The sequence below is a fragment of the Carcharodon carcharias genome, chromosome 16 (genome assembly GCF_017639515.1).
Source record: "Carcharodon carcharias isolate sCarCar2 chromosome 16, sCarCar2.pri, whole genome shotgun sequence".
Taxonomy (NCBI): Eukaryota; Metazoa; Chordata; class Chondrichthyes; order Lamniformes; family Lamnidae; genus Carcharodon; species Carcharodon carcharias.
In genome coordinates this window covers 113,139,997-113,153,751 of record NC_054482.1, presented here as the reverse complement: position 1 = coordinate 113,153,751, position 13,755 = coordinate 113,139,997, and the positions used below count along the sequence as shown (strand labels likewise).

The 13,755-nt window shown below is 42.6% G+C and overlaps 1 protein-coding gene across 2 annotated transcripts in view; it reads right to left on the bottom strand.

Moving 5' to 3' along the window:
- Positions 1–10,222, bottom strand: part of prkacba (protein kinase, cAMP-dependent, catalytic, beta a) — a 141,858-nt gene extending 131,636 nt beyond the window's left edge. For both annotated transcript variants that reach the window (XM_041208024.1, XM_041208025.1), the window contains exon 1: positions 10,073–10,222. In XM_041208024.1, coding sequence (XP_041063958.1) covers positions 10,073–10,118 — 46 coding nt within the window. In that variant the 5' untranslated portion in view covers positions 10,119–10,222. The remainder of the gene's footprint in view (positions 1–10,072) is intronic.
- Between the last annotated feature and the right edge of the window lie 3,533 nt (positions 10,223–13,755).

Genomic DNA, 13,755 nt, shown 5'->3' with positions numbered 1-13,755 from the left:
AAATAGTCCACATTTTCCAGGATCTCGCCATTGATCTGAATCGACAGGGCAGGGGTTTTGCTGTGGGAGCTGATGGAAGAGGACTTTAGTTTCCAGGTGTTCAGTGAAAGGCTAATTTTCTCATATGCTTTGGAGAAGGAAACAGCCAACGACCTGGAGCTTAGGTTCTGAGTGAGCATACACACAAGCATCATCTGCACGTTGAAGCTCTATGACCAATGTTGGAATGGTTTTGGATTTCTGCAGATTAAGTTCCCCTGATTCTAAGTATGGGTGCATTTTAACCCAAACTTCAAATTAACTGTTAAACAGCCTTTGTCTTATGGATCAAACTCCACCACTATTAAAGATCTGGAAAAGACCTGACTGTGGAACCTCTCAAATCTGGCTTCAAATTCTGAGACTTCACTGGACATCTAGACCATGATTGTGCACTGGAATACATTGGATAAAAAGAAAGGCCCTGCTTCTGTCCAGAATCTATTATTTTTTCTTCTTTCTTGATTTATAACGTTTGCAAACACCTAGACCTACATCTTTTAAGCTTGGCTTCCTGTACTGCATTGAGACCTGGACTGTGTTTCAATGACATATATGAGCGTTAGGTAAATTCCATCAGCAATGTCTCTATGACATCCTCTGAATTCAATGGTAGGACCATCTAACAAATGCTAGTGTTCTTGAAGCCAGCTACACAGCATTCAGGCAAAACACCTACAAAATCAAATTTGACGGAATGCACTTTGTAGGGATGACCAAAAATCATCTTTCTTGCCAGGTTCCGTTTTCTCAACTCTCAAATGGTCAGTGTACCAGAGGAGAACACACTGGAGCTCTCCGTGAAGAGCAGCAGCATTGACATTAATGACTGGGAGGAGCTTGCTACTGATCATTCAAAATGGTGACAACTTGTCCTTTAAACTGCATCATGGTTTGAGGCACAACACCTTAACAATGAAGCAGGGCGGCAGTAGAGGAGAGAAAAGGAAGTAAATCCTGTACTGCAGATCCCACTACAACATGTGACATCCTGCCCCACATTCCTAAAGATGCACGGGTCGAGAATCAATCCATTCCATTACATGAAGAGCCATGGTAAAACCTCACAACCTGAGTAGCAGTCATCCTCAAATCGAGAGTCAGCCAACGATGACTCTAGTAAGCGCTATTTCCCTTCCCCCACCCCCACCCCAAAATACTTTCCAGTAAAGTCACGCTAAAGTTTAATTCGTAGGAAATATTCCTATTTTCAGCAGTTTCATTACCCCCTTTGATGATGACTTGCATTTCACATTCTGTGGTTCATCAGTCTCAGTCTTCACAGAATAGCATCAATGCTAGTTGTGAACACAGTATTGGAGGTTTATGTCATTCAGCAAATTTCTTACCATGCAAAAAGATAATACGTGACAATTGAAAATGGTGAGACTGTTTTAAATCACCAATTAAAAAACCTTTTAACTTAAGCATTAAAAATTGGAAAGAGAATACTTTTAAAATTTCCCCCTTGTACTTTTCCTCATATAAGGGGACAGTGATGTCATGGTAACGTCACTAGACTAGTAATCCAGAGGCCTAAGCTAATGCTCTGGGGGGATGCAGATTCAAACTCCACCATGGCAGCTTGTAGAATTTAGATTCAACTAATAAATCTGGAATATAAAGCTAATCTTAGTAATGGTGACCACAAAACTGTCATCGATTACCTGATCTTGCCTATATGTGATTCCTGGCCCACAGAAACATTGTTGACTCTTAACTGCCCTTTGAAACGGCCTAGAAATCCACTCAGTTCAAGGGCAAATATGGATAGGCAACAAATGCCGGCCTTGTCAGTGATGCCCAGATCCCGTGAAAGAATAGAGAATAATGGGTAAATGTCTGGTTCTGATGTCAATGTAAAAATTTCCCAACACCAGAGACTAAAACTTTTGCCTTTGCTCTCTATACACAGCAGAGGTGGCACAAGTTTGGCAGGTGAGAAAAAGTCAGCTGTGGTTCAGTTGGTAGCACTCTTGCCTTCTTGCTTCTAGTTCCACTCCAGGACTTGAGCACAAAAATCTAGGCTGACACTCCAATACAACACAGGAAGTAATACATTGTCAGTGGTGCCATCTTTCAGTTGACATGCTAAACCGAAGCCCGTCTGCCCTCTCCGATGGTCGTAAAAGATCTCATGACACTCACTTCGAATGGTCAATACTTATCCCTCATTCAACATTACATGAACAACAGGCTGTCATCATCACACTGCTGTTTGTGGAAGTTTGCTATGCACAAATTCACTGCCACATTTCCTACTTTACAACAGTGACTACACTTCAACAGTACTTCATACTTGTAAAGCGTTTTGAGACAGCCAGTGACCAGAGCACCATATAAATGCAAGTATTTCTTTCAAAAGTAACATGCAATCTGAGGATAAAGAGCAGAACCAGACTGCATGTTATAACATGAAGATACAGGTGGAACATATTACCACCTCCTGGGTCACATGTCCTATGTCCTGTAAATTCCTATGTAATATGGTTCTCCGCTCTCATCGTAAATTAAGAAATAAAAATAAATTGGGATTGAAAATCCTATTGCTAAAAAAGACATTCAGCTGTTCTTATTTTTTTTCTGCATAAAAAGTACACAAAGCTTAATAGGAACAAACAAGTCAACTTTAGTATGTGTGTTAATTCAATAACTTCTACAATCTTTGCAGTTATCAGTCCATGGAACCGCTCTCCAAATTGTCACGACATAACCTGAATTTAATTCTGTAATTATAATCACACACTGTTGCATAACCTGTTCCAATTCCTATGCAACAATTGATGCTGCCACAGAACATGGAGAGTTAACTTCCCATAACATGTAGTCAGCATGTCTCAGTAGTTCATGGCCAATAATACAACTTCTGAACTGAAGTATTTCACTGGTTCCATTTCACAATTACTGTAACTTAAACAAACAGAGTACTCTCACATCCTCCCTTAATGGGAGTTTTATTATTCTTAAGCCCAAGTTAATGGCATTTCATCTAGAAATCTGAGCTATAGAATTGCTAATAAGTCAATTCTGCATTTTGCAACTTGGTTACCAGGAATTCAACTTATGTTCAGTCGCCAATACAAACCCCTAGGGTTCTCTTTCCTCTGTTGTATTTGTTTTGAAGCAGAATATCGATATATTTTTACATAGTACTAAGGTTTGCATACCTACAATTCTACTGCTTTCACATATTCTGCCTCATCCAATTTTCTCCTTTGCTGAACGAGCTGACTTATTCTGGGAGTGTCAATAGCTCTCCAGCATATCACCCAACTCGCCTCTTCACACCTGACCCTGGACAGTGTGTTTTTGCTATTAGTCTATAAGGGCTTCATAGCTAAGTTCACTAATTCTACCTGATGTTAAAGATCAAAGAAGATCAAAGAAAAGTACAGCACAGGAACAGGCCCTTTGGCCTTCCAAGTCTGCGCCGATCACATTGCCCGTCAACTAAAACATTTTGCACTTCCGGGGTCCGTATCCCTCTATTTCCATCCTATTCATGTATTTGTCAAGCTGACTCTTAAACACCACTATCGTACCTGCTTCCACCACCTCCTCTGGCAGCAAATTGCAGACACTCACTACCCTCTTAGATGGGAGTTATGAAAAGCAATCAGGTGTAGGAAGTCTGGCTTATTTCAGTCCCCAGGTTACTCCATCCCAAGGCCGCTAATATCAATTGTAGCACCCTCTGACCTTGCTGATACCAGTTATTTGAACAAAACCTGGAAACTAAACCTGGAGTTTCATAGTTTGTATTTGACTTAGTACAGCAACATCTACTTTTACCCAATGGGCCATTCAGGGAGTCCTAAATACTTCTTGGAGCCAAAATGTAACCTAATTGGGGAATCTTTCACTTAAATATTCTTTATGTTATACTCATGAGCATATTGTATCCCTGTTAGGTCAATAAAGATTATACCACATGTAATGTCTTAACAATTTAGCAATGATATATAAATGCCTTTTCTTACATAAAGGTATAAGGACTTAGTATATTTTAAGACTCCTACGTCTTAAGGAAAAGTGAAACATAAATAAAAATAAACCATAAAACAACAGTAATGTAAATGATTGAACCATAAATCCAATAGTCAATGCATGCAGTAACTTAATATGTGCAGGCCTGATGAAAGGTCATCAAAGATTAACTCTTTCCCTCTCCAGAGATGCTGCCAGACTTGAGTGATTCCATATTTTCCCTTTATATGCAATAACATGCTTCAACTAACTGAATGTGAAACCTTAATAAGCATGACGACTAGCTTATTGGGACATATTAATAAAGGCAGCAAATGTGTATTAAAATATTAATGGAATTCCCTGCCCAAACCTCTCCACTATAAGAGGCACCTTAAAATCAAAAGCCTGCTCCGCTATTCAATAGGGTCGTGTCTGATCTGATTGTGGCCTTAACTCCACTTTCCTGTCTGCCCCCTCCATAACCCTCAACTCCATTGTCAATCAAGTGTAAATCAGCTATGAATATAATCTTTGACCCAGCCACCAGTGCTCGCTGGAGAAGAGAATTCCAAAGGCTAACGGGAGAGGCAGGAGAAAAGAATTTTCATCTTTTTAGTTTGGGTTTCATTCAAACCAAGATGCTTAGACAAAAGATCAGGATTGTGCTCCATGTCATGCTTAACTTTTTTAAGTGGGCAAAAGCACAGACACAGGAATCCCCTGTCAGAAACAGGCAGAAGTTTTCAAATTGTGACATATAAGTGACGTAATAAACCCTTCCAATGAATTTTCCTGCTTTTAAACTGGATCTAAGCACTTCAAATTACTATCTGTATAAATACAATGAGCTGGAAATAGGATTTTATGCATAAAGATAAATAAAATAAAATTGAACAGGTTGGCCTATACACATTGGAGTTTAGAAGGAAGGGTGATCTTACTGAAACATATAAGATCCTGAAGGGACTCAACAGTGTGGACACCCAAGAAGATGTTTCGTCTTGTGGGGGAGACAGTGTAAAAATAAAAGGTCTCCGTTCTAAAACTGAGTTCAGGAGAATTTTTTTCTCTCAAACGGTCATTAATGTGTGGAATTCTCTTCCCCAGAAAGCAGTAGAGGCTGGGTCAGTGAATATATTCAAGGAGCATTATTCAAGGGAGTCAATGGTTATGGGGGTGCGGACAGGAGATGGAGTTGAGACCACAACCAGATCAGCCATGATCTTTTCGAATGGTGGGGCAGGCTCAAAGGGCCAAATGGCCTACATCTGCTCCTAAGTCCTATGTTCCTATGAAATGGAAGAAGGTTTAAGCTACAAAATGTACAAGACAGTCTTTTTAGGCTTTAGGTCTGTGCCCCATTTGTCCTAATTTGTTTTTTTACTTCCCTGGCTGACACATCAAGTTCTTCTGCCAATTGTTTTTTTTTTTAAAAACTAGTGTCATTACTGGTATCAATGTTCTTCCCAGTAAACCCCACAGGCATACACCCCACCTCTGCTCCCCCCCACCCCGATGTGTTAAATAGGAAAGAGAACAATGAAGGAGCATAAAGCAGGTGAGACAACTTCACATCCACAAACTGGCCCCCTTAACCTGAGGTTCTCCCAATTGGGAGAGAGGCGCAAACACACATTGCTAGGCAATTAACACAAAGACTGCAAATTGGGAAACCACTTGAGCCAGGAGGCCTGATGGCATAAATGTGTGAAAGGCTAACTAACTCATCCTGGTTGGTCTTCGGAAGCAACTATATCATAACACAGCATTAAATGGTATACATTATACATCATAAAAGATGTTCCAGTATGTTCATCTATCAACAAAACCCTATTAGCTGTACCAATCAAGTTACTATAAGCCATATTTCAGACAGTCAATAGTACCTAGCTATGGGCTATAAACCAGATGGAGAGTTGTGCTATCCAACAGCTAATATACAATGCAGAGCTAGGACAGAGCATGGTACCAGTTAGTTGTGGCCTCAAGTTTACCACTGCCTGCTTCCAGGGATGCTGCAATGCAGACGTTTGAGGTTGTCAATTCTCTTTGCAGTCATCTTATGCAGCACCACCTCAAACTCAAAGTGTTCATGTACTGGGCTACTCAGTCATTTGCCCACCAAGTCATAACTTGCATTTTTTTTTAAACCTCCTCACAAACATCTTAATCCCCTGCCTTTTTCCAGCATGGCAAAATCTGCTTATGGGTTGAAAAGTCTTTCGAAAGATTTACGATTTCTTTCACTGATGATTCTGTTATTCCCATTTACTCTAGACCCATCTTTGTTTCTTTACTTGTTCCATTAATATCTTATTTTGCCTTGTGCCATCATCCCTTTAGTCACTTAATCTCTCCTGTCTTCCACTCTTTCGTCCTTTCCTCCCTTCCCATTTTCGCTGCCTCTTTACTTGCTTAAAGCCTAACTTTTTCCAGCTTTGTCGAAAGGCCTCAGCTTAAAGCATTAATTTTACTTCTCGCTCCACAGATGCTGTCTGACTTACTGAGTATTTTCTACATTTTGTTTCTTTTCTGATTTCGAGCATCCTGTGTATTTTGATTTTGACCCATTTAGCACTTCCGCATTCTATATTCCCAGCAATAAGGGTATATTTTTGATGGATGTGCCATTCCTGTGAAAACAGTTGGAATGTACAGGTGATGGATTTGCTATCAAAAAGTTGCATCCAACTGATCTGCATTGTCCTCCCGAACAAGCTCTTACTCACCTCCTAGTGGTGAGTCACAGCAGCGTTAGTACAAACATATGGAACTAACTCTGGCAAACCTCGTAGCTTGAAAAATGGTGCATAAAGGAGAATAAGCACTTAAAACACGTAAAAAAAAGAGTTCACAGAAATAAAGAACTCAGCTTGGTACTCAAGTAAAAAGTTCACATACATATATTTTGAAAGATTACTCACAATCCTTGGTAACGAAATGCAACCGAGTATATATTATCCATAGCATCAACAAGAATTACACCTGGGATGAAATACTGCACTAACTTACAGACTAATATTATAGCAGATAGTGTTTGAGAGGATCTTTAGAGCAGTTTACTGAATCACTCAATTTGCACACCTGAAGTTTCTCATTAGCTTCTCTGCTTTTCCCATAGCCTTCAATACCTCCAATGAATAATATCTTCAGTAAGGCTTGGGCCACATATGCAACTGTATGGAGCTTTGGAAAAGCACATGGGTTTTAATCTAAATATTCAAATGTAAGGTACTACACTTTGAAAGAGCCAACAGCAAACACATGCATTGACATGAAAAGGCTCTTATTTTAAGATTCTACTGGTAGAGGGTGAAAAGGATTGGGGAGCGATTAATCGTATCTTGAAAGCACCTTACCAGTGTGAAGTAGTGTTTAATGTAAGCAGAATAAGGGCAGTATCTTCCTGGGATTAGAATTACCAGGCAGTATAGTGTAGAGGCCAGTGGTGAGACCAATTCTAGAGAATGCTTTGCAGTTTTGGGCACTAGTTCAAAAGAGATAGCAATTTATTACAAAGTGTGCTGCAGAGGGTGATTCCAGGCTAATCGCTGTCATGTTATGTAGAAATATTCAAGGAACTAAACTTTTTCCCCCCTGAAGAAAAGAAATTGGAGGGAAACCATGGCATGAAAGCTATAAGGTTTTATTTGAAGTAAAACAAGGCCAATGAGCCAAAGTCTACAGGGCAAGTACAAACTTCAAAAACCTTGAACAAGGTCAAAAATTCAAAAAAACAATTTCCTAGGATAGCAGACATAGCGAACAGACTCAGGGAAGGTAACTGATTTCCAGCCAGTTACCAACCTAAAAAGGAGTCTAGATTAAAGCATGGAATTGCAGATTACTGCTTGATCTTTCTCACATTTGAAGGCCATGATGGAATAATCGTACATGGTTTCTGAATGGAGCAGGCTTGGTGGATCGGTTAGCCTTTTTCTTTTTAATTCCTGACTTCAATCGCCAGGAATCTTCTTCGGGGTTCTCCCAGTTGGCTGCTGTAACTTCAGCAGAAACTCTGATTAGATGTGTAAATGGGGTTTCTGCCAAGGTTATAGCGACCAATCAGGAAAACCTCAGAGGAAATTCCCGCCGTATGCTCCAGCAGCTAAAAATTACCAAGGAGCTCAGTTTAGACTAAGGCACAGGCACTACAGTATCATTGCATTTTGTGTCACTCAGGACTAACGTAGCTATCTATTATTCATTCAGCCATGCTAAGATTATTTTGATCTATATATTTTTAAACCCATACATGTATGTACCAAATTGTGACCTGACATATAAATGTAAGTTGTTAGAGTAACAGATCGCAGAACTAATAACCAGGAACCACATCAACCCTCCAACATCCCCTCCCTACATCTAATTTTCAATAAGAGCTTACTCTCTGGTAATTACTGCCTCCGATGCATTAGTTCTGTAACAGCAGTGTCTAGTGGTAATAGTTTTATTTTGTTTTCACTGCATTGTTTGTCACATCAACAGAAATTGGGATGACCAACAGCCAGCATGCACCATGTGTTCGATGCATGAAAATAACCTCAGAAACAGATCAATGGCTAAGCCAGAACCACTGCAAGTTTAACTCTACTATTTTCAGTCAACCATCATAAATCAGGCAATAAATGCACAGCAAAAAAGAAACTTACTTCAAAAAAATTAAAATGCAAATTTTCCCTTAGGATGATGTTAATGTATAAGTAATGTCACTGAAATGTCAAACAAATAGTAACTTTTAATAATTTTACTAACAGAAGAGCATAAATTACACTTGGGGCTATTTTTTGGATATCTCACTAAACATCACAACTCAGGGTTTTGTGAATGTGTCATAAAATATATTAGGTAATTAATCAATAAACAAAGCTGATACAAAGTTCATTACCCCTCAAATCTCAACAATAGAACAAGTTACTGCAAAACATTTCAAAGATCACAGCCATTCACCAAACTATAGCCAGAGACTGATGTTGCAAAACCATATTCTGAAAATAGGTCACCACTTTTAAGAGCCACACTTTTGCCTCTGGAATTAGATTATTGTACAGATAACATGTAGCAAAAGGAAAGTCAGAAAATGTTGCACCACAATCAAGCTAAAAATGGTAGACAAAATATTTTATTGCTCGAGCTAAATGTATAGCCCTTTCACAAATACATTGCCATAAAAATATATACTATAAAACCACAGTAGTTCATAATCCAATTAGAGTCAATCAACAAAATAAGTTATGAACTGCCAACCAGAACAAAAAAAGTCAGGTAAAAGGCACTGTCATCAAAGCACTCTTTGCACATGGTTATCACTTCAAACAATTCGTGCACTTTGCAAATGACTGCTGACTTCCTAGCTACCTGCAGAAGTTGACAAAAATAGATTTGACAGCAGCAAGCTGACTGACACAATCCTGTACAATTAAGCAATATAAATAATGAGCACAAAAAAATGTTAGCGGTGCAGACCTGTAAGTGCTATCTATGATAACTGAAAGCTTGGACAAGCTTTTAAAAATATTATAGCCACACAAAAGCTGGGTGGGGTGGGGAGGGGAGGGTGAGAGGGGTGACAAACTGCATTACTTGTGTATCTTGTTTTTCAACTGCTCAGTAAAAAGCAAAAAAGGCTTTTTTCTACCAAGAGATTGGGAGGTGGTGGGGGGGGGAGGAGAAGAGAGTGGTTGGGATAGGAAAGGATGCCAGTCTGCAAACCAATGTTGAGTGAAACTGTATAAGAGAAGTCTGAAAAGATGAATCTCCTGTTTTACCTTGGAAAACACAAGCTAGTTTCTTTTTGCACGAAAACCAAAGAGAAAAAAAAAAGCAGCTCCCACAAGCTGAGGAAAACAGTTAGGATGCTAAATGCTTTTTTTTTGAAGAGACATATTGAGGCAGGCCAGGGTATGGCTGATCACAGTGTTAGTTTTGCGACACACACACATGTATGTATATTGACCAGTGTCTGCATTGGGGCACTAGGCCCGGATTGAATGAATGGGCCCGAGGCCGGCCTTCCCCTTCCGCCCCCCCCACCCCCTCTCCCTCTCCCCCATTGCACACTCACCGCTCTCGATCTCGTTGCCTTTTTTGGCTGTCGCAGCGTTTCCCATCCTTCGGAAGACACTGAGGGGACTCAGTCGTTGAAGCTTTGTCCTGTGTTGTGGCTGTGGCCTGGGCCTGGGTCTTGAGCTGCTCTCTTTGCCCCCCCCTCCTCCTCCTCCTCCTCCACCACCACCACCACCACCACCACCACCACCACCACCTCCACCTCCTCCTCCTCCCCCCCTCCTTTCCTCCCTCTCTCCTCAGGAAGAGTCAAACACACACACACACTCACTCACTCACTCACTCCGGGAGGAGGCGCCGCTCCGGCTGACACAGACAGACAGACGAAGGGATTTATCTCTTCTTTCGCTGGTTAATTATTCAAGTCCCTCTCGGCATTTATCGGGGGTTATTTCTAAAGTTTCTCTCCCCCCCCCCAACCTCCACCACCTCCTCCTCCTCCTCCTCCGCCTCCTCCTCCTCCTCCACCACCACCACCACCACCGTCTCTCGGTCTCTCTGGCGGCGGCGGCAACGGCCACTTCAGCACCCGACAACCCAACTTAATAACGGAAATGACGAACAAACCAGCGCGCGCGCGCGCACACACACTTGCTGGCTGCTCTCGCAGGGCGAGCGTGCCTGCCCAGCGTCATGGCGTCGCGCCGGTAGGGCGGAGGCCACGCCGGGGGCTTGCGCGTCCCGACGTCGTGACGTCGCGGGGTGGGTGGGTGGGAGAGACAGAAGGGCGCCCGCCGCTGTGCGTGCGTGCGGGACGTCATGACGTCACGAGGGGGAGACAGCCGCTGAGCGTGCGTGTCTGACGTCATGACACACGGGCAAGGGGGGGGTGGGGGCAGAAAAAGGGGGTGTGTCTCCTAAAAGAATGAGCGCCGTGAGGTCACTGTGTGTGTCTCTGTCTAAGGAGGGAAGGGAGGGGCTACCGCCTGGGCGGGGCTAACGTCATGTCACTGGCTTGCTGAGGGGGGATGGGAAAGTGGGCAGCGCGCTTTCGGGGAAGGGGGCGGGGCCTCTGGCTGTCGATCAGCGGGTTCGGTTGCGCAGTTTTTCCACCCTGCAACCAAACCTGATTGCCCCTCCCCCCCCCTCACAAACATCATTATTTATAGTGAAAGGAAAGGTCACTGTGGCTGTGAATAGTGAATATGTTCAATTGTTTACACTCAGGGAGCATTATTTTGTGGAGGATGTTGGAGTTTCTAGCGGGTATTTAGTTATTTATTTATTTTGGCGGGGTTGTTATTGTTTATTTTGGCCTGGCCACTGTGAGATGATCCTGGCACTATTTTGTATGGTGGCGTAGGGAGACGCGGCTGGGGAGGCGCATCACTCTGTTGTTTCCACGTTAACGGGCGGCGCCGGCACTACTTTAGACTCTTCGCCGCCCCAGGGACTTGATGTCAAGGAGCCACTTTCAGTCTCCCAGCTGGTGGGTCCCACCATTTCCTCTTAAAGCAGTCCCAGAGAACACCCTCTCTCTTCCAAGCCCTAACATCTCCCTATAGAACAAAAAAAGAACAAAGAAAAGTACCTTCGATCCTCCAAGCCTGTGCCGATCATATTGCCCGTCAACTAAAGCATTTTGCACTTCCGGGGTCTCTATCCCTCCATTCCCATCCTATTCATGTATTTGTCAAGCTGCCTCTTAAACATCACTATTGTACCTGCTTCCACTACCTGCTCTGGCAGCGAATTCCAGACATTCACTACCCTCTGCGTAAAAAACTTGCCCCGCACATCTCCTCTATCGTTTTCCCCTCTCACCTCAAATCTATGTCCCCTAGTAATCGACTCTTCCACCCTGGTAAAAAGCTTCTGACTATCTACTCTGTCCTTGCCGCTCATAATTTTGTAAACCTCTATCAAGTCGCCCCTCAATCTCCGTCGCTCTAGTGAGAACAATCCGAGTTTCTCCAACCTCTCCAGACCACTAATAACCTCCAGACCAGGCAGCATCCTGGTAAACCTCCTCTGCACCCTCTCCAATGCCTCCATATCCTTCTGGTAATGTGGTGACCAGAATTGCACCCAATGTTCCAAGTGTGGCCTAACCAAGGTTCTATACAACTGCAGCATGACTTCCCAGCTTTTATACTCAATACCCCTGCTGATGAAGGCAAGCATGCCATATGCCTTCCTGACTACCTTATCCACCTGTGTTGCCACTTTCAGTGACCTGTGGACCTGTAAACCCAGATCACTCTGCCCGTCAATGCACATAAGGGTTCTGCCATTTACTGTATATTTCCTGCCTGTATTAGACCTTCCAAAATGCATTACCTCGCATTTGTCCAGATTAAACTCCATCTGCCATTTCTCCGCCCAAGTTTCCAACCGATCTATATCCTGTTGTATCCTTAACAATCCTCTTCACTATCTGCAACTCCTCCAACCTTAGTGTTGTCTGCAAACTTACTAATTAGCCCAGTTACATTTTCCTCCAAATCATTTTTGTATACTACAAACAGCAAAGGTCCCAGCACTGATCCCTGCATACTTTTATGGTCATGTATATCTTCAAAGACACACACACGAATAACCTCAGGCAGGTCGAGTCTGGTTATAGCACAGAAAGAAGCCATTTGCCCGATCAAGCTGGTGCTGGTACTTTGTAAGAGCCACTCACTTAGTCCCAACTCCCCTGCCCTGTAATCCCTTTCCCTTCAGGAGTTTATCCAATTCCCTTTTGAAAGCCACAATTGAATCTGCCTCCAACATACTCTCAGGCAGTGCATCCTCGAGTTTAACCACTCCATATTAGTGTTTGTGCCTTCAGTTACCTCGGCACTAAGCTCTGGAATTTCCTCCCTACGCCTCTCTGTGTCTCTACCTCGTTTCCTCCTTTAAGACTCATAGACATCTACAGCACAGAAGAAGGCCATTCGGCCCCATCGTGTCCACGCTGGTCAACAAAAATCTGACTACACTCATCCCATTTTCCAGCGTTTGGCCCATAGCCCTGGAGGCTATGACAATCAAGTGAATATCTAAATACTTCTTAAACGCTACGTGAATTTCTGAATCAACCACCTTTTCAGGCAGTGGTTCCAGACTCTCCCCACCCTCTGGGTGAAAAAATTTCTCCTCAGCTCCCCTCTTAGCCTTCTACTTCCTAAACCTATGCCCCCTGGTTATTGACCCCTCTACTAATGGAAAAAGTGCTTTCCTATCCACCCCCTTCATAATTTTATACACCTCTTTCAGGTCCCGTCTCAACCTTCAAGGAAAATAACCAGCCTATTCAATCTTTCTTCATAGCTTAGACCCTCCAGCCCAGGCAGCATCCTGGTAAATCTCCTCTGCACCCTCTCCAGTGCAAACACATTCTTCCTATAATGTGGTGACCATAACTGCACACAGGACTCCAGTTGTGGCTTAACCAGTGTTTTATGTAGGTCCTGCAAAAGCCTGCTCTTGTATTCTACACCTCAGCTAATTTTAAAAAATTCATTAATGCAATGTGGGTGTCACTGGCTAGGTCTGGATTTATTGCCCACTCCAAATTGCCCTTGCCCAGAAGGTAGTTAAGAGACAACCACATTGCTGTGGGTCTGGAGTCACATGTAGGCCAGACCAGGCAAGGATGGCAAACTCTAAAGGACATTAGTTTGGGTTTTTACAACAATTGACTCATGGTCATCATTAGACTTTTAATTCTAGATTCTTATTGAATCCCATCAT